Source organism: Triticum urartu, chromosome 3A (assembly GCF_056163025.1).
Source record: "Triticum urartu cultivar PI428250 chromosome 3A, HENAU_Tu73, whole genome shotgun sequence".
NCBI lineage: Eukaryota > Viridiplantae > Streptophyta > Magnoliopsida > Poales > Poaceae > Triticum > Triticum urartu.
In genome coordinates, this window is record NC_141875.1 from 626430178 (window position 1) to 626451263 (window position 21086).

The 21086-nt window shown below is 46.0% G+C and overlaps 2 protein-coding genes across 18 annotated transcripts; both read left to right on the top strand.

Annotated features, from left to right (window-relative positions):
• The first annotated feature begins 9216 nt into the window (after positions 1-9216).
• LOC125545528 (thioredoxin domain-containing protein 9 homolog) lies at positions 9217-12754 on the top strand. The gene is made up of 4 exons (XM_048709507.2): positions 9217-9373; positions 9459-9731; positions 12108-12266; positions 12357-12754. Exons 1-4 carry the CDS (start codon positions 9353-9355, stop codon positions 12534-12536), a joined length of 633 nt encoding a protein of 210 aa, XP_048565464.1. The 5' UTR covers positions 9217-9352; the 3' UTR covers positions 12537-12754.
• Positions 12755-16558: 3804 nt separating this feature from the next.
• On the top strand, positions 16559-20783 carry LOC125545529 (uncharacterized). Of its 17 annotated transcripts, none has more exons than XM_048709511.2 (8): positions 16563-17025; positions 17423-17477; positions 17643-17682; positions 17793-17987; positions 18533-18727; positions 19049-19170; positions 19938-20046; positions 20244-20783. In XM_048709511.2, the coding sequence occupies exons 2-7, from the start codon at positions 17437-17439 to the stop codon at positions 19996-19998; spliced, it is 654 nt and encodes a 217-aa protein (XP_048565468.1). In that variant the 5' UTR covers positions 16563-17025; positions 17423-17436; the 3' UTR covers positions 19999-20046; positions 20244-20783. The 17 variants fall into 17 exon arrangements, 5 of the variants coding, with proteins under 5 accessions (XP_048565468.1, XP_048565467.1, XP_048565466.1 ...); XM_048709510.2 differs by having other exon boundaries at positions 16564-17025; positions 17423-17466; positions 17779-17987; XM_048709509.2 differs by having other exon boundaries at positions 16568-17025; positions 17423-17466; positions 17764-17987.
• Positions 20784-21086: the final 303 nt, after the last annotated feature.

Here is a 21086-nt window from a genome sequence, read left to right on the forward strand (position 1 = left end):
TTCCGCCCTTCCTCTTCGGAGATGCACCTTTGAAGGACTCCGGTAGTGCTTTTCTTATAAGTTCTCCCTCATGGACTTTATAGGCTTTAGATCGCCGCACTATACAGCGTGCCTCGTTTTGGTCCTCTGGGAGTTCCTGCCTAGTAAGGTAGGCTAGGAATGGTTCTGTCCACGGGGCGATAACGGCCATTAGTACATGGGCTGAGGTTGTGATTTCAATGGCAGAGCCTCCGATTATGTCAGATTGTTCGGCGTCGGACAGTGCGGTTGGGTTCGGGCTAATATTGCCATGTTCCCCTTCCCATACTACGGATGGCTTGAACAGCCTTTCCGAGAAGATGTTGGGGGGGACCGCATCGCGTTTTGCGCCGATGCGTGCCAGGACGTCTGCCGCCTGATTGTTTTCTCGGGCTATATGGTGAAATTCGAGCCCCTCAAACCGAGCTGACATTTTGAGGACGACATTGCGGTAAGCTGCCATTTTTGGATCCTTGGCATCGAAGTCTCCATTTATTTGGGATATCGCGAGGTTCGAATCCCCGCGCACCTCTAGGCGTTGAATGCCCATGGATACTGCCATCCGGAGACCATGTAAAAGGGCCTCATATTCGGCTGCATTGTTGGAGTCCGTGTACATAATCTGGAGTACATATTGAACTGTGTCTCCTATGGGGGACGTCAAAACGACGCCGACCCCTAGTCCGGCCAACATTTTGGAGCCGTCGAAGTGCATGATCTAGTTTGAATATGTGCCGTACTCTTTAGGGAGTTCGGCCTCCGTCCATTCTGCGACGAAGTCGGCCAAAACTTGCGACTTGATAGCTCGCCGTGGCCTATAAGTTATGTCGAACGGGAGGAGCTCGATGGCCCATTTTGCAATCCGGCACGTTGTGTCACGGTTGTTTATAATATCGTTGAGTGGTACTTCCGATGCTACTGTGATTGAACACTCTTGAAAGTAGTGTCGTAGCTTCCGGGATGCCATGAATACCGCATATGCAATCTTTTGATAATGTGGGTACCGTGATTTGCATGGGGTGAGGACCGTGGACACATAGTAAACCGGCTTTTGAAGGGGGAATTTGTGTCCGTCCGTTTCCCGCTCGACGACGAGTACTGCGCTGACAACTTGATGGGTTGCTGCAGTGTACAATAGCATTGGTTCGCCGATGTTTGGCGCGGCCAGGACAGGGTTTGTGGCCAATATGGCTTTTATTTCCTCGAGTCCGGCCGTGGCGGCATCCGTCCACTCGAAGTGTTCGGTGCGCCGAAGGAGGCGGTAGAGGGGTAGCGCCTTTTCTCCCAAACGGGAGATAAAGCGGCTTAGAGTCGCCACGCATCCGGTTAATTTTTGTATTTGTTTGAGGTCCTTTGGGATATCCAATTGTGACAAAGCTCGGATCTTGGCTATATTTGCTTCGATTCCTCTACCGGATACAATGAAGCCCAAGAGCTTTCCGGCTGGAACACCGAAAACGCATTTTTCCGGATTTAGCTTGATGTCATATGCTCGGAGGTTGTCAAATGTAAGCCTCAAATCGTCTACTAGAGATTCGACATGTCTTGTTTTTATGACCACATCATCCACGTATGCCTCTACTGTTTTGCCGATCTGGTTAGCCAGACATGTCTGGATCATGCGCTGATATGTTGCGCCGGCGTTTTTGAGCCCGAAAGGCATTGTGTTGAAGCAGAATGGGCCATATGGGGTGATGAATGCCGTTGCGGCTTGGTCTAACTCGGCCATCTTGATTTGATGGTAACCGGAGTATGCGTCGAGGAAGCACAACGAATCGTGTCCTGCAGTGGCATCGATAATTTGATCGATGCGGGGGAGGGGGAAGGGATCCTTTGGGCAAGCCTTGTTAAGGTCTTTGAAGTCAATGCACAGGCGCCAGGATTTGTCCTTCTTTGGTACCATCACCAAGTTTGCTAGCCAGTCCGGATGTTTTATGTCTCTGATGAATCCAGCCTCCAATAGTTTGGCTAGCTCCTCTCCCATTGCCTGTCTCTTGGGCTCAGAGAAACGCCGAAGGGCTTGTTTGACAGGTTTGAATCCTTTTAGGATATTTAAGCTGTGTTCGGCCAGCCTGCATGGGATTCCTGGCATGTCTGAAGGGTGCCAGGCAAAAATGTCCCAGTTCTCCCGTAGGAATTCTCGCAGTGCGGCGTCTACATCGGGGTTTAATCGTGCCCCGATGGAAGCTGTTTTATTGGGGTCCGTTGGATGGACCTGGAATTTGACTATTTCATCCGCTGGTTTAAAGGAGGTGGACTTGGATCTTTTGTCGAGTATCACATTGTCCCTGTTTACCGTGGAGCGCAGCGTAGTCAGTTCCTCAGCTGCTAGGGCTTCGGACAGTGCCTCAAGGGCCAATGCGGCTGTCTTGTTTTCGGCGCGGAGTGCTATGTCTGGATCACTAGCGAGAGTGATGATTCCGTTCGGCCCGGGCATCTTGAGCTTCATGTACCCGTAATGGGGTATTGCTTGGAAGATTGTAAACGCTTCCCGCCCCAGCAGGGCATGGTATCCGCTACTGAACGGGGCCACTTGGAATGTGACCTCTTCGGACCTATAATTATCTGGCGTGCCGAACACCACATCTAGTGTGATTTTTCCTGCACAGCGCACTTCCCGACTGGGGATTATTCCTCTAAAGGTTGTGCTGCTTCGCTCAATGCGGTTCCGGTCTATTTCCATTTTTGAAGGGTTTCCTCATAAATGAGGTTCAATCCGCTGCCTTCGTCCATGAGTACCTTGGTGAGGCGAAAGTCGTCCACTATAGGACTGAGTACCAATGCGGCTGGTGCTCGAGCTGTTCAAAATTTAGGTTCATCGCTGGCATTAAAAGTAATAGCCGTGTCACTCCATGGGTTTATTGTTGCTACTTGATAGACTTCGGCGAGGCTGCGGAGTGTTCTTTTTCGCATATTATTTGATGCAAAAGTCTCGAAGAATGTTAAGACTGTACTGGAGTCCCTGAGGTGGCTTTCTGCGGCCTCCGGAATTAGGAGATCTTCGCCCCTTTTGGCCACCTGCCAGAGTACCCAACATGCTCTAAGGCTATGAGTTGGTGTGGCGTCCTCTATACTATGAATTTTACAGGGTCCATTAAGCCATCCCTCCAGTACGGTTCCATGCCCTGTAGAGGGTTTTGGTTTTTTGGTTTTTAACCCGGGTGTCTGATGATGATGCACCCTTTTATTTCGGACGAGGTTTCTATTCAGGGCCGGATTGTCCCAAAATTTAGTTTCGGTTTTCCGGGCGCTTTCCATCGCATAGTACTTTTGTACTATGGACGCCAAGTCAGCGAAGCGTGTAAGATCACGACGACCTGTGGCGTTGAGGATTCCCTTGTCCGTGCAATTATTGCAAAAGATTGAGATTGCGTCTTCCTCGCGGTAGTCCTTTATCCTGTTCATGACCAGGAGGAACCTTGCCCAGTAATGATGTACTGTTTCTTCGGGCTTTTGCCTGATTTGGGATAGATCGCTTATGTTCGGGTGGGTGGGTGGAATTAAATCCGGAACTTCACCCAATCTAAGACTCAGAGGCCAAGGAGTTTCCGAACTCTGAAGTTTGGATTCCTGGATGTTGTCCAGTGAATCTAGCCCGTTGCCTGATTCTAAGTTCAGGTCTTGAGTTACATCCTCCCCTCCGCGGGTATCCGGCTTGGAGGGATCGGGAATACGGACGTAGCTAGTCCTTAAGATAGATGAAGAGTCGATGCACTGTGCCTCTACCACGGCAACATAATGGGTGACTTGGGGAGAATTAATTTCTCTTAGATCGGGTTTAAGCCCAACCTGGTCATAATCCGTAGTGACCCCCAAGGCGGCGATGCGATCCAAGAGCTCGTTTACGAAAGAGAGCTCCATTGGATCTAACTGCTCGACAAGTTCCGAGCTGACGTGAAGATTGCTTTTGATGACCCGAGAGGTCACCATCGGCGCAACGGCCAAACAGGCGGTCATGAGAAAACCGCCTAGCTGGAGAGTTTGGCCGACAGCCAAGTCCCCCTTAGTAACGGCGCCATCTTTAAAGACGGGAAGAGGCATCCTTCCTGATTGCGACGGCACAGAGGAACTCTCAGTGAAAGCACCAATGTCGGTGTCAAAACCGGCGGATCTCGGGTAGGTGGTCCCGAACTGTGCGTCTAGGCCGGATGGTAACAGGAGGCAAGGAACACGATTTTTTACCCAGGTTCAGGCCCTCTTGATGGAGGTAAAACCCTACGTCCTGCTTGATTAATATTGATGATATGGGAAGTACAAGAGTAGATCTACCACGAGATCGAGGCGGCTAAACCCTAGAAGCTAGCCTACGGTATGATTGTTGTATGATGAAGTTGTCCTACGGACTAAAACCCTCCGGTTTATATAGACACCGGAGAGGGTTAGGGTTACACAAAGTCGGTTACAATGGTAGGAGATCCAAATATCCGCATCGCCAAGCTTGCCTTCCACGCCAAGGAAAGTCCCATCCGGACACGGGACGAAGTCTTCAATCTTGTATCTTCATAGTCCTGGAGTCCGGCTACCCGGACACCCCCTAATCCAGAACTCCCTCAGTAGGGCCTTCAAGGCGAACTCAACATTCACAAACTTCAGGGCGCACCACAACTTGGAAAATCTCAGTAACACATGCCGCCTAGGAATCTTCAATCTCCAAGTGTAACAAGGTTGAAAGAGCCTGGGAGAAATTTCTCAAATGGTCAATCTCAAAAGAGGGAAAATGTTTGGATCTTCAAATAGCTTAGCTTCCTTCTCAAATATCTTGTCACTCCAATGGAAGTTTTGGGTAGTGACACCCCCCCTCAAAAATCTCTTCTATATCAAGAATCACTCAAATGGAGTTTTTTGGGGAGTGGGGAATTACTTGGGTGCTCAAATATGAAATCACTCAAATCGAGTTTTTTGAGGAGAGGGAAATTACTTAGGCGCTCAAATATGAAAATAACCTCAAAGAGGTACTCTTCTCCATGACGAAGGAGAGTATATATGACTATAAGCCTCAGGCAATTCAAGCTCCCTTGTTCCCGGATAGTCAGTCGAGTTAATACATTCATAACCCTGGAAAGAAGTATGCATCTAGATGGTTTGTTCATTCTAGGATAATCCGCCCTGGCTTCGGGAAGGTATGGACATACCAACTAGGCCCATCGACAAGCACAATCAACCTCTGGATAGTCCGGACATCATCCTAACCAAGTGAATCCAGATAGGAGGCCAGATACAAAACCACACACTACAAGCCTAGTGCTCATCTTTATTGCTCGTGTGGTGGTGTTTCACGTGTCATGTCCTTGTTGAATGCATTACTTTAGATTCTGCTTAGGCGTGCTTTTTGGGGGTAAGGACTCAAGATTTGACATGCATCGATTGGATCCCGCGATGGTAGCCCTTGAGCGTTGTTGCCTTCTTGAAGGCGTTTTTAGAGAAAACTTGTCATAGCTCGTATGTTGTAAGGACGATGAATGTCGTTGCTGGTCTGTCGCAAGTCGTCGGCTGTGTCGGCAATGTCTAAGTTAGGTCTTGATATTTTGTTGTTGTAAAAGTCGGGTGCAGTTGATATCATTTCTCCCTCAAATTTTCCTAAAACCATTTCGATTTTCTTGAGATTCAAGTAAGCCTGACAAAGGGCCCGGAGTAGCATCTCTACTCCTAATGGAGCAGTTGGTGAATAGTCTCGATGGTTTATTTTCGCTGGGTTTTTTCGTCTCTCCTCCCCCCTCCCACCCTGGTCCATCGGTTTATTTTTCTCTCCACTCTTTATTACAACCAGAACTTTCCTAACGTATAACAAATCACGGATCTAACTTCCTTAAATTATGCAAATCAATCGATTCCTTTTATTGGTTCAATTTGTCTTAGGAAACAAATAACAGATTTTCAGGAAACAAATAATATATTTTAATCTAACTTTCCTAACTTATCTAAATCAATCGATTTCTCTCATTAGTGAAATTTCTTTTAGGAAACAAATAACAGACACGTCACAAACTTTCCTCCCAATAAATAGTTTCTTAACATTTGCAAACTCCTAATCAGACACGTCACAAACGGGCAGGTACTGATATCACGTTACCAAACAATAAAACCCCATTTGCATAGAAATTAGTTCAAAAATCCTAACTTTCCTAAATTTTTACCTTTCCTTGATAACAACCAATATTTCCTATGTTTTCCACCTATAGAAGGAAATCACCTCTCCATCGATATTAGCATTTTTTTTGGAATGAGATCTCCAGGTTATGATTTCTTTTGCAATTCTTTCCAATTGTGACCTCTCCTTCTGCTCCGGCTCCTTCTCGCATAAACACCTCCACCACAGCAGGCTGATGCCACCCCAGACCTCCTGCCTCTCCACACCTTATCTGCCACCTCCTCCTCGTACTCCATTGACAATCCCTCCGCCATGTTTGTCCACGGCGGTGTCGAGGACATGGCGCAGCAGCGTACCAGCGGTAGAGCAGTGATAATCCCCAAGTGCAAGGAATCATCATAGCAATTTCCAAAGGTGGAAGTGATAAGTATGGAGTGTCGAACCCACAAGGAGCTAAAGGTAAGATCAATATTCTCTTAAGCCCTATCTGCCACTGATATGACTCTACATACACCGAACGTTTGCTTCCAACTAGCAACGAGAAATAAAACTATGTTGTGGGTATGAAGAGGATAACTTTGTATGATATCGGAGATATAAAATATAAAAGTAGGTGCTGTTATCATAAAGTTAGAATATATTACTAAATATTATAAATAGCGAGTGTGTAATAATGGTGGATCGGTATGCGGAATTGTCCTAGGCAATCGTTAACAAGACCGGTAATCACTATTGCAGTTTCATATGAGGGAGAGGCATAAGCTAACATACTTTCTCTACTTGGATCATATGCACTTATGATTGGAACTCTAGCAAGCATCCGCAACTACTAAAGATCATTAAGGTAAAACCCAACCATAGCATTAAAGCATCAAGTCCTCTTTATTCCCATATGCAACAACCCCCTTACTCGGGTTTGTGTTTCAGTCACTCACCAACCCACTATAAGCGAATCATGAACGTATTGCAACACCCTACAGCGGGAACCCCTCACGCTTGCGCGACACGGAGGGCATCATAGGACAGCATCAACGTAAAACATACAACTCATACCAATCTAGATTATCAATTAACCCAAAGACAAAAGATATCTACTCAAAACATCATAGGATGGCAACACATCATTGGATCATAATATGTGGCATAAAGCACCATGTTCAAGTAGGGATTACAGCGGGGTGCGGGAGAGTGGACCGTGTAAAAGAGATGAGGGTGATGATGATGATGGTGATGTTGATGAAGACGATCACCGCGGCGATGATTCCCCTCCCGATGGCACTCCGGTGCCACCGAGAGAGAGGAGGAGAGGTTCTCCCCCTTGTGCCTCCTCCTCCATGGCCTCCCCCCTAGATAGAGAGAGGTTCTTCCTCTGGTCCTTGGCCTTCATGGTGATGATGGCCCCTCTGGGATCCTCCTCCATGCCCTCCGGTGATGACGGCCCCCTCCGGCAGGGTGCCAGAGAGGGCCTAGATTGGTTTTCGGTGGCTACGGAGGTTTCTGGCGGCGGAACTCCCGATCTAGGTTAATTTTCCGAGGTTTCTGTATTTATAGGAATTTTTGGCGTCGGTCTCACGTCAAGGAGGTGCCCGAGGCGTCCACGAGGCAGGACCACACGCCTGGGGGGGTGGGCGCGCCCCCACCCTCGTGGACGCCCCGGGACTCTCCTGGCCCAACTCTTTTACTCCGGGGGTCTTCTTTTGGTCCATAAAAAATCATCAAAAATTGGCACGTCAATTGGACTCCGTTTGATATTTCTTTTCTGTAAAACTCAAAAACAAGGAAAAAACAGAAACTGGCACTGGGCACTAGGTTAATAGGCTAGTCCCAAAAATCATATAAATTAGCATATAAATGCATATAAAACATCCAAGTTTGATAATATAATAGCATGAATACTTCATAAATTATAGATACATTGGAGACGTATCATGCAGCGCATAGCAGCAGGAAGCAGCACGCAGCAGGCGAGGCAAGCGGCCGGCGTGGTTGAGGAGGCGGCCGACAGAAGATGGCCGTGACTGGAGGGGCGCGAGGCAGGGGCGCGACTGCGGGGCGAGCGAAGGGATAGGAGACAGCAGACGGGGCGAGCGCAGCTAGCGAGAGTGTGGCGCGTGGCCAGGGTGTGCGTCGCGCGGGTCATAGTGGTGCGGTGGTTGCGACGAGCCGACGGCAGTGGCGGACGCGATCAACGCGGTGTGGCACAGGCGTGGGCATGGAGAGGGAGTGGCCCCGCGGGCGCGGAAGAAGAGCAGCAGGCTCGGGCATGGGCGCGCATAGGAGCGGGCATGTGCCACGGTGTCAATCTGAGGAGCTCGGTGGCTACCCCTGCAATGGCCATGGCGGACGGCGGTTCTCGGCCATGGCGAAATACCTAACGAGAGCAAACGAGAGGGGAAACAGGGAAAAGTCAAGAGGAGATCACGGCGGTGTCAATGATGCCCTAGGGGAAGACAGGGGAGCTCGGGGCGGCGGGGATCGAACGGCAATGTTACGGTGGCCGAAGGTTGAGGAAGACGGCAGCGACGTCGATGCGGGGGTGCTGGACTTGATCTCATTGGCGCAGACGAAGTAGCGGAGGAGTTCGGAGCTCCTCGACAAGCTCCTAGCCTACAGGGAGAGCAGTGGCTGTGTAGACAGGGTCGGTCATGGTGGCCGTGGCGTCTGATTTCGTCCAGATTGACGGAATCGAGCGAGTGAGAAGGAGAAGTGGATCTGGGAAAGGGCGTCGAGGAGTGAGGCCATGGGGGGCAGGGCGTCACCCTTATCCATTCCCCTTCTATTCCGGCGAGGTGGTCGGGCGGGAGCTCGGCTCTGCAGTGACGCGGCTCGAGGAAATATAAGTTGTGGTGATAAATATAATACACATATTCATATTGTTATGCACTAGCGCGTGTGCATGTGAAATAGATGTATTATGATCCCGTATCCAATAAAATGGATATGTGTGTGTGTTAAAGAGAGGGAGAGCGAAAGAGAGAGTGAGGAAAAGGAAGGGAGAGAGTGTATGAGAATTTAATAATAAAAAATATCATCAATGTCACTTGATATGTATGTAAATATTAAATGTAATATTAACATAATTGATATTGAACTTCTAAAGTTAATGTGGTTCGTTCAGGTTTTTCAATCAGCCGAACTGCGGAAGCAAAACTCCACCCAGTTCCCCTCTTCACTCCACGCCGTGCTCCCTCTCTTTCCCCTCTCCCCGATCTCCGTCTCCGTCTCCGTCCTCCCGCCGCTGCCGCCATGGACGGCGTCATCGGCGAGGTAAACAATCTCCGGCCTGTCGCACTCCGCCTGCTTCCCCATCTCCTTTTCTCTGACTTGCTGCGGCGTGCCCCAACGATCGCAGATCTTGGAGAAGCAGGTCCTGTCGGCCGCGAAGGCGGTCGAGGACAAGCTAGATGAGCAGATCGCCGCGCTCGAGCGGCTCGACCCGGACGACATCGAGGCGCTCCGCGAGCGCCGGATGCTGCAGATGCGCCGCGCGGCCGAGCGCCGGGCCAAGTGGCGCGCCCTGGGGCACGGCGAGTATACGGAGGTCCCCGAGAAAGAGTTCTTCTCCACCGCCAAGGCCAGCGAGCGCATGGTGTGCCACTTCTACCGCGACAACTGGCCGTGCAAGGTGCGCTCCTTTCCTGGCTAACTTCTTTTCATTTCATTCATTCCTGTACAGTACATGTTTAGATCGGATTGTTTAGATGTGGATCTCGTGGTAAATCATCTTCGATTGGCAATGATATTGCTGTGCATTTCGTAGATCAGGATATCTTGAGCTGGGCTAATGCTTTTGTTTCGACCTGGTTCTTTACCCAACCCCTGAAATTGCTGTGGGATCTGCAGTACGAATGTCGGCTGCTCCATTTGTACTGCACAAGCCATGCCCTTTAATTTCCTATTATCAATTGGTTGACTCGCCAACTTAGCACTTCTCACTCCTTCCAAGTTCCAACTTAAGTTACTTGCCATTTATGAGTTAAATGGAACTTGAATAATTGTTTGGCCGGCCCACTCTCAAATGCTTGGTGTCTGATTATTATTTATGGAGTCCAACATCCTTGTGTTTGCGAAAATGCGTGAGGGCTGCTGTCCTAGAGGTGAAGTCAATACTTGTTGGACGAATTTTATCTATTAAGTGGACCTGCAAGTGCCATTACGTACTAGTTCTATTCACGTTTAGATTTAGATGTCCTTTTGGGATTTGGCACAAGAACTAAGCAGAGAGTTGAAAATACACTACCAACCCTCAACAAAGTCCATATACCAAGCAACCCCTCAACAAAGTCCAGACTAACATGGTACCAAGCAAAGTCTGGAACATGGAGAGGTTGTAGTAGTCCAGGGTACTTAGAGTGCTCTTGTTTATCGATTTGACAAGTGGGACATTGTTTGATGAAATCAAGAATGTCTTGTTTCATACAAGACCAACGGAAAAGGAGCCTAATCCTTTGGTATGTAGCTCTACAGCCTGAATGCCCACACAACTCTAAATTATGTAGTGCATAGATTAATTTGTTTCTGAGTGCACTGTGGCTCTGTTTTATATGCGAGCATCCTTGCTTGAAAGTATAATTGGGAAGGTAGTGGTCAGCTGGTGATCAGATCTTTGCATCTCAGATCCTGGTTGTAGCTAGCAACCACTTCAGCAATCCAAGCTGCTTTTGCAGTACTAGCAAATAGAGTGCAATTTGTGCTGAACTCTAGAGAGAGTGCTGGCTACTCTGTTTTGTTGCATTTATTTTATATTTAATGGTATAATTATAGCCCAGTAATTTGACCAATAGCTTGTGTAGAATGCCCTCTCTCAGTTTCTGCTCTTGGATGTACTTGCGACTCTGTTGAACTGTTCTGGTGATCAAGGAAGAAGTAGCAAAATAGTGTTTCCATTTTTGTTAATGCTTCAATGATGGCCATTGCCTCTTTATAACAAGTGGAGAGAGCAGATGCCCTAGGAACAATTGTTTTGCTGAAAAAAGAGATAGGCCTGCCACCGTGCATGAGACTGCACGAATACCATAAGCACATGTCTCTGCATCTACTATAAATTGTTTTGTAAAGTCAGGCAGGACTAACACATGTGCTTGAGTCATTTTATGTTGAGTGTTGAATGCGTCTTGCTGTTGAAAATTGCCCTTTTCAGGACTGTGAAAAGAGGTTTGCATTCTGGATGAATCTCCTATGTTAACCAGGGAGGCTTAAAAAACTTATGAGCTGAGTAATATTTTTTGGGGGTGGCCAATTGATAATTGCTTCAAAATATCAATGGATCAGTAACAGCTCCGTCTCCAGAGAGAGATTTAGGGGGATTTGGGAGGGATTTGCAATGATTCACTCTTGGCTTTGTGCATATCCAGAGCGTGTCCACTTGTGCTTGTGTTTAGAAGTCAAAACTCAGCCCTGACTTCATCTCAGAATTATTTGAGTCCTTGAAGAATTTTCCTTCTAGAAGCAGCTATTGGTGGGATGCTATGCTGGAAAGTTGAACTTAACTTGATCATCTCGCAACATGAAGAGTGCTGGAGGTGCCAAGATACAGCTTGGTGAAATTTTTAGGTTTTTTTTACGATTTTTTAAAATAGGGTTTGGACAAAGTTCACTTTTGTTGGTTTCTTTTTTATAATTTTAGTTCAAGAATTTTGAACAAAACAAGTGGCTGGTTTGAACACTAGAGATCAAGGATATGGCAATGAAGGTTGGATTAAATTTCGAGAATTTTTGAAAGAAAAATATATGTGAGACGTTGTCATGTAGATTGTTTGAGAATTTTGGTTCATGTCAATTTTTGAACATAAGCTTGAACCATTGTTTCTTCTTCTTGAATGCACATCTAAGTGTGCCATTGTGACTCAGAAGAACGCTGTGACGGTGCTGCAAGTATTTGTTCCTATTTAGTGCCTTTATGTTGTTTTTGTCATGTGGCGCTGATGATAGCAGTGTTATTTAGCTGAAATTTGCATTGTCCAAAAGTATTTTCTTACATCTCTCCTCTATTGGGTTGCAGGTTATGGACAAACACATGTCGATTCTCGCTAAACAGCATGTAGAAACACGGTTTATCAAAGTCCATGCTGAAAAGGCTCCCTTTCTGACCGAAAAACTAAGGGTGGTTGTGCTCCCAACTCTTGCCCTAGTGAAGAATGCCAAGGTTGAGGATTATGTGGTAAGACTGCTCTTAACAGTTTGTTCTTCAGCTGTGTGAAAAATCAAAAATGTCATCAGGCGTGTGTAACTATTATTCTGCTACTACCAGGTTGGATTTGATGAGCTGGGTGGTAAAGATGACTTCAGCACTGAGGATCTGGAGGAACGCATTGCCAAAGCTCAAGTGATCTTCCTCGACGGAGAGGGGCCTGCAAATCCTTCCAAGCAAGCTGCTGCCAGCAAGCGAAGCGTTCGACAATCAGATACTGGCAACTCAGACTCAGACTAGTTCTGTTCCTGTATTGAAGGCGTGTGCGCCAAGGATTTTTATATATAGGATTTACGCCAAGCTGTTATGCTATCCTTACTAGTAATAGGAAAGAAGTTTGTGTGGCGATGGCGATTTGAACCGCAATTGTCACTGTTGTAGATTGCTCTTGTTTTTACCATGCGTCCATACCTGGTTTGGTTTGTTTATTTGAGTGGAAATGTTTTTCGTTGCTAGCAGGACTTTTCTCGCTCCATGCAATTGCCAGAAAATTGATGAATTTCTAGACAAGCAGATCAAATGATACCCTGATACGCACTATTGCTTGCGGATGGAAGTTATGACAAGTTACAAATCTGAAAAGCCCTCTAACTATGTGCTCTTGTAGAATGTCACATTGCTTATATGTACTGTATAACGAGTTTGCCTGGGCACAGGCTGTATAGTATACATCAATAAATTCTGTACAACAATGCTGCATCTACTGGTGGACAGCATTCCCTTCGCCACATGAAGAAGTGACATTTCCGTATGTGGTCTTTAAATATATTTTTGATCACTTGTTCCATTGCAACATACACATATAAACAACAAAAATTACAAAATTATAATACTACAATGCTAAAAAGAACACTTCTCAAGGCTTATTCATGCATATGATTTTAAGTTGAATGTTTGAAATGATATTGATGGTCAAAGACTTGTGACACTTCCCAAATGTCACTTTTTATGTGTGGAGGGAGTATGATGCTTTAGATTACATCGGTTGAATGATGTTGCACAAGAGGAAAAGAACTTTGAGGATCTCTTTGGTATGTGTGTTGTTATTTGGACCTGAACTACAACATTGTTAGTTATCCGTCTGTAAGAAAGTTTTCCCTAATGCTCTTTGGTTGGCGTCATAACACGTGTTGAGACTGGAATATCTAGGTATGGAGGGAGTACAATGCTAAAAAAACACTTCTCAAGGTTTATTCATGCATATGATTTCGAAGTTGAATATTTAAAACGATATCGTTGGCCACGACTCGAGACATTCCCCAAATGTCACTTTTTGTGTGTGTGCGGAGGGAGTACGATGCTTGAGATTACATTGGTTGAATGATCTTGCAAAAATAACTTCCATGATCTCTTTGGTATGTGCTGTTATTTGGACCCGAACTATAACAAAGTTTAGTTTCAACACTAATAGTTATCCGTCTGTAAGAAAGTTTTCCCTACTGCTCTCTAGCTGGTTGTTATTTGGACCCGGACTATAACAAAGTTAGTTTCAACACTAATAGTTATCCGTCTGTAAGAAAGTTTTCCCTACTGCTCTCTAGCTGGTGTCATAACTGATCTCCGGTGGCTTTAGCTTCACTTATGGTCTCACTACTCATTACTGATGACCTGGTAGTCATCGCTCATGGATGGAGAAGTCGGGAAATACCAAACTGGTGGCCTTTTTGGATACCGTAGTCTATGTGTGAATTCCTAGATTAAGTCAGCACAGACGACGCCGTCATCGTAGTTTATGAGAACATCTCCCTCCCATGCAAGCAACAGGTCTAGGACTTGAACCCCTCCTAACCATCCAACCATAGTCTATAGGCATAACTTTCAGACTTTTTATATTTGTAGGTTGGTTCGGCCGGGCTTTTGTATGTAGTTGCATATTTATACGGAGCCGAGGAGAGTCCCCCGGTTTTTAATATTAAAAAATGACTTGCGAGCTATGACGTACTCCCTCCGTTTTGAAATATAAGTCTTTTTTTAGTGATTTCACTATAAACTAAGGTGGTGTTTGGTTCTCTAGTCCTAGGACTTTTTCTAGTCCCAACTAAAAAGTCTCTCCCTGTTTGTTTTCAGAGACTAAAAAATCCCTAGTCCCTTCCTAGAGATTATTAAATGACCATATTGCCTCTAGTATATAAAAAAATAACAATCAAACAACACCATGAGGTGGCGAACCAATGGGTGCATGGAGGGGCATTGTTGGAAAAGTCTCCAAAAGACTCTCCTTGAGAGTCTTCTTCATTTAGTCCCAAATGTCTAGTTTAGTTCTTAAAAAGTTCCTCCCATTTGGTAAAAAAGTTTTTAAGAGGGACTTTTTCTAGTCTCTACACAAAAAAGTCTCTGAAAATAAACACCCCTTAAATACGAATGTACTATATAAACATATTTTAGATTATAGATTTATTTATTTTGCTTCGTATGTAGTCCATAGTGGAATCTCTAAAAAGACTTATATTTAGAAACAGAGTGAGTATATTTGATGGACCTGTGACGTCTAAACAACGCGTGTGTTTACTCCTGCCATGGAATTTTCGCACCGTATATGTGTGGTGTGAAGCACGATTCGAAGGTCAAGACTCAAGACAAGACTTCAGGCGCTGCGTGCTTGCGTGGCGCCACATCCACATGTCGTGTGGAACACCGCCAAACACACCCGCGTGGTTGCATGCCATGTACGACTAGTTTTCCACGGAGAAGGAACGAAATAAAGGTCTGCGCGCACGGCCGGTGAGCGCGGCGCTGGCGTGTCAACCCGTCCGAGCTCCGGCTGCTCCGCGAGTTCATTCCTCGGACTTCCGAACAGCACGGCGGCACCCACACGAGCTTCAGGTTTCAAAGAAGAACCAAAAGGTGGCCGGCGCCGGTGCGCCTCCCACACCAGATCCCTTGCTGTCATGTCCATTTCCTCTGTTCCAGCACGAGCACAGCAGAGTCGGGCACCGGCACGCACCGTCCGTCCGTCCGTCCAAGCCTTGTTGACCGTTTCTTCCACGCGCCGCCGTCAGCCTTCCAGTCCAGCACGAGAATTTCCAACCTTATTGGCTGCCAAGAACGGGGCACACGGACACGGTGTACCGGCCAACTGCACGCCACCAGATTCTTCTCCCCATATATACACACATCAGACGACTCACACAAGTGGTGGACTAGCACCAGCACCAGACTGCAATCTCCACACCCAGAACCAGGCGATTCCGGGAGACACCTGCGTGCGTGCGTGCTCCGTAAGTCCGTAGAGTTTTCAGAGGATCGAGATCTCAGGGCACGTCCTTTGCTTCTTGGAAGCCATGGACGCCCACCGTAACCGCAGCTTCTTCTTCTTCGTCGTCGTTGCTGCCGCTGCAATGTTCACCATGAGCTTCGTGGGGTGTGCCGACGCCGTGAGGCCCATGCCACCGAGCCCGGCGTCCTCCACCACGGCGTCCGCGCTGGTGTCGTCGTTGATGGAGATGCTACCCATGGGGCCCAGCGGAGGAGGCGCGGGGCACTGATCCGCTCAAATTGATCGCTAGCGAGAAGCGTAGTTTAGAGGTCTACAAAGTGTATGAACGATTTTCAATTTTTAGGACCTACTTAACACACTTGAAATACTTTTAGGAGCTTTAGTGTAATTTACTCTTTAGAATACATATGATCTTTGAGGAACTCACATTTCACAAACACTCGTCATCGGAGATAATAAGCTTGATACGCATATGCTCAATAAATAACTTTCCTGGATTTGGAAGCAAAAGGCCACGATGTGTCTCCAATGTCTAGCCATATCCCACCACTTTTCATCTCCTTGTCCAACTAGCAGGGAGGGGAATGGCCACAAGAATCGAGAAGCATTAGGCCTTCTTTGGTTTGGAGGAATTTCATAGGAATTCTAGAGGATATGATTTTTATAAGATTTTTTTCTTTAGAGCCCTTTGGTTCATAGGAATAGATTCCTACTCCTACATAGGATTGGTTCCTATCCTTTATATTTCATAGGAAAATAAAAATTAGCCTAGACTCAATGGAAAAATTCCTTTGGTGTCAACCAAATGACATCCCGTTTCCTATTCCTACTCATAGGATTTGAGATACATGTCATCTCATTTTCTATAAAATTCCTATTTCTGCGATAATTCTATCCTATGAACCAAAAGAAGCCTTAACGTGTGCATCAAAAGGGCTCGCTCGCGCATGCCACGTCGGCAGAGGAACACAATGAAAAGAAGAGAGGAAAAACCGAACGCGGCGCGGGATTGGTTGCTAGGCGCGTCGGTCAAGTCGTCGCTTCATCTGGAAGAAAGAGAGAGAACGTGAAAACGCCTTGAACTCCACCCCTTCTCTCCAGTTGCACGCAACCTCTCCTTTCCTCTCCAATCTCTCTCGTTTTTCATTCACATCGGCAAGGGTTGCCGCCGCCGCCGCGCTCACGCCCCAAATTTTCTCCCCCTCCGCCGATCCCGCAGCGGCCGCCTCTGCTGCTCCTGCGCATGGTCGCCGCCGCCTCTGCTGCTCCCGCGCGTGGTCGTCGCGGCCTCTCCTCCCACCTCAGTGTACAACCGCCTCAGCGCCTCTTCCTCTTCATCTCAGAAGACGGCATCGAGTGCGGCCGTCCCGTGCTCTCTTTCCCTCCCAGGTCGACCCAGGAGGAGCTCGAGCGGCAGAGCTGGTCCACGGCGCCGTCGTTGTTGGCAGGAGCGTGAGCGCAGACACAGTCGGCTCCCTCCGGCTTTCGTGTCGCCGTCCATCAACCCGTGAGGTCAGTCCCTGCGTCCTCGCCTCAATCCTCTCTCGCTGTCACGGATGCCTTCTCCTCCGTCCTCTCAATGTTTTGCGATGAACTGGCTGAACCTGCATGTCACAGCAGACCCGTACCGAAAGCATGTGTGTGGTACTGGTATGTGCCTGCACAGGACCTCCAAATTTGATTTAAGTATCAGTAATACTGATTAGAGTTTACATGAGAAAATACACTTATTTACTGTTGGGAATCTACTTCACGCTGTCAGGCACCTTCCTCCTTTCTCTCCTCTACAGATTGATACGACTGTATATGTATACGTTTTACTGTCAATTAATCTCCCCCACCTTTTACACTTTTTAATGCATAATGAATTTTGTGGTGTTGTTCTTTATAATAAAAACAATCTTCGCAGGAAGAGATATATCGATGGCCAAGAACTCCTGGAGCACCCGCTCGGTTCATCTCATGTTCTCATGCTCTCCTTTTTCTTCTGATCTTATGGAAGTTGTGCTATGATCATATATCATCTTCTACTCTGTACATGTTTGTTCGAATTCATAAGGTTGCAAGAATTAAGAAAATTACAACACCAATTCTATTGTACTAATCAATGCGCTTATGCTACTATGCAGGTATATTCGCAGGTTAGTTGCATGGATAAGGCCTTCCCAAGTAAGTTTTGCCTTGAAAGTTAGATACCACTTCATGTTGTAAAGCAGACAAAATGTTAATGATCTGAGATTAACACTCCAGCCGGGCACGCCCAAGAACGCCTCCTGCAGGAGGGCGCCGCCGCCGTCCTACCACGCCCGGACCGCCACGGCAGGTTGGGCCGCAGGAGCAAGGGAGATGGTCGATGGGGAGACGGCCCCGCCTCTGATGCAGCTGGAGACGCTGCTGGCGCTCGGCCTGGACCAGCGCATGGCGGAGAACGCGCTGGTCAACAGCAAAGTCACCTAGCCTCCGTCATAGCCAAGGTAAACAACATATCCTATCCTTACACTTGTAGCCTTCATGGTATGTTCACGTAACTCTATTTTGCTTGCACATTATTTTGCCCTGCACATTGTTTTGCCCATAGTGAAAATTTGCTTGAACAACTCATAGTAATTTAATTTTCCTATTCATAAGGAAATATCGTACTCATATTATCTGTGCGATTGATGTGATTGTATTTGCATCTTGATATGTTATACTAAACCTACAGTATGAACTCTGAACTCTGCTTTCCAACTTCATCAAATGTCCCCATCGTGTTCTACAGAAAGGACAAGGAAAAGCCGAATTGGTTTGTTGATTCATATGCATTATACCACACATGTTCAGTCCAGTTCAGTTCAGTTGGGTGTGAAATTTATGCTCAAATTTCTGCAACTCTGTAGTTCAGTTGTACGAATAGTGGAGTAGTGTGTTATTGATGCGTGTTGCAGTGAGCAGACAAAGGAGGTGTTGTTCCTTATGAATCATATCGCAAATGCAATCACAGAGCTGTGATTCGGAACTTTATTGTTGTTGTTTGCAGAACCAGGGCAAATATGGGAGCTCCATCAAGGCTTTGGTGAGCAAACTGTGTCCTTGCTCAGCCTCTCTCGTGTTGATTGGGCATCTTGGAATTTTATTTTGGCAACTTGGCCAACTGGTCTTCCAACAATCAGCAGTAGCAGGTCCAGTGCCTGATAACAGAACAAGCGATTGCGATCGTTTCTATCTCCCACTGGTATACATGTCTTTAATTCATAGTTTATTATACAGAGTTGGCTTTACTTAATTTTAAAAAAAATTCTCCATGAACTATGAATAGTTTCCTACTAGAATATTGGGAAAATTGAAATGAGTGGTGGTTATTCGCTTACCTGTGGAAGAACAGAAGAAAGGGCGCAGTAGAAAGAGTTTTGATTTCACATATTGTGTTCCATGCTTCGTAGATATGCTAGCATGGCTGTCTTGCAGATTATGCAAATGTGTAGTTCTCATGTATCGATGCGCTGCAGTTCGTCTGTATTTACCTGCTCAAAGGTCTTTGCTTAAATAATTCTAGGGAGGTCACTTGATCTGGACTCCCTCTTCCTCCACTACAGCGGCCGAAACCTGCAGTTGCTGCCGGCTGAGACCGGCCAGGACGCCGACAACGGATTTGACTCCTACACCAATCTCATCAAGGTAGGGTGGAAATTCCTCTTAACTCTTTTGTGAGTTGTTGCTATCTGATTGTTGTAAGGTTGCCGGCTTAATCAGATGATATCATTTAGGATTAGTCTATTCATGAATTATTACCTGAGATGTTGGTTTGCCTGATGTTAATTCAGATGCCAAATGAGTACGATTTAAGCTCTTTTGCTTAGAATTGACTGACAAGTGAATGAGTTGATCATGCGATCGTAGCAGTTGACTCACTTTGGCAAGATGATCCTAATTACATGCTCAGTGGAATGCCAGAGTTGCATAAATTGTCTTTTACGAATTTAGCATTAGTTCCTTCTGTTGGTAAATGGAACTTCTATATGTTGTTTCATTACTACATAGTATGTGATTATTTTAGACAATTAACTATTGTTAAGCATTTTAAACATGCTGCTGCACTTGTTACCCTGTATTAACTTATTTGATATGTTTTTAGATGTGGATTATGGCTGTGGATCTTGTCGTATTCATCAGGATCATAAGAACAATGTGATTTGTCCATTTATTGATACTTTATGATTTCTTTTGCCCACGGGGGTTTTAAGTTTTGTTCGTCTGTCGGACAGAGGGTTATTAAGCTTTCTATCAGGAAGATACCAGATGGACATCACGTGCTTTCCTGTTTAGCTACGCAAATTACAAAACTTGAATGTCCTTATGTTGTCTTGCAAGAGGAACAACATAAAATTCCTATTTCACTGATTGTTATAGTTGACAGTCCGGTTTATTTCTCTGATTTGATGTAGGAAATGGATTGGAAGTTTCAGTCTTTCAGTACTGATTTTCTTTCTTCCCTTCATTAGCTGAATTTTCGGTTAGGGAAGGAAGGATAAAATATTGTCCAGAACAACCTAAGTGAGTTTAGTGAATGCTGACCACATTCTTACAATTCATAAGTATATGAAGAAGTGTTTCACACTTTCACTTTGATCCCTTTTTGGGTTACAAGCATACTTACCCAATGTTCATGAAAATGTTAAAGCCTAAAGCACTATCACTCTGCTATCTTTGGCTAATAATTTAATTTTGCTTTTGATCATATATCACTATAGGTTGTTGTTGGAAAGTCAAAAAGCTACACGGGAAGACCTTCGACAATAATTTCAGCCCCAAAGTAACAAAGGTGACGATGCCGTTATCACGGCAAGCAGGCTGGCATTCAGTTCAGCTTCTTGACGCGGTTCGGCATGATGGCGGCGCAGACGAAGGCATTCTTTGACTCCACTGGCGCCTCCGGCAGGAGCAGAGCATCTCCGGCAATCTCGCAGACGTCTTCTTTGCCACGGGCACCTAGGGCTGGCACGCCATTGTAAAGATGGGTTAAGCGTATGCCTTAGCAGGGACGCGTTGCGTGTTATTTATAGGCACAAGAGATTACAGGGTTTAGGTAGTTAGGTTGTTGTAGGATTGATCTCCAAGTCATAATCTATACAAAGGATAGAGATCAACCTAAACATATCCTAACTACTTGATTACAACACGCACACGCCCACACATATATACGGTTTATATGTACACCGTATACATCCTATAATACATACTTTAACACGCCCCCTCAATCACAACTTTAACAAGTTGAGATTGTTCTTGAATTCTTCCAACTTGCGCCATGACAAGGCTTTAGTAAAACCATCTGCAACATGATCATTAGTAGGAATAAAACGAATGTCCAATAGCTTCTTGGCTACTCTCTCACGAACAAAATGATAGTCTACTTCAATGTGTTTTGTTCTTGCATGGAACACTGGATTTGCTGACAGATAAGTAGCACCAATATTGTCACACCATAATCGTGCAACAGAGGAATGATTTACACCTAGTTCAGCAAGCAGACTTTGAACCCATATCAACTCAGCCGTGGCATTTGCTAGAGCTTTGTATTCAGCCTCAGTGCT

Bases quoted from the DNA above. Each gene is read 5' to 3' on its own strand.
- LOC125545528 (XM_048709507.2), top strand. From the start codon at position 9,353: ATGGACGGCGTCATCGGCGAG. The intron at 9,374-9,458 runs GTAAACAATCTC...CAACGATCGCAG, and splicing joins TGGACGGCGTCATCGGCGAG to ATCTTGGAGAAGCAGGTCCT. The intron at 12,267-12,356 runs GTAAGACTGCTC...TGCTACTACCAG, and splicing joins CCAAGGTTGAGGATTATGTG to GTTGGATTTGATGAGCTGGG.
- LOC125545529 (XM_048709509.2), top strand. From the start codon at position 17,437: ATGGCCAAGAACTCCTGGAGCACCCGCTCG. The intron at 17,683-17,763 runs GTAAGTTTTGCC...TTAACACTCCAG, and splicing joins CATGGATAAGGCCTTCCCAA to CCGGGCACGCCCAAGAACGC. The intron at 18,728-19,048 runs GTATACATGTCT...AAATAATTCTAG, and splicing joins ATCGTTTCTATCTCCCACTG to GGAGGTCACTTGATCTGGAC.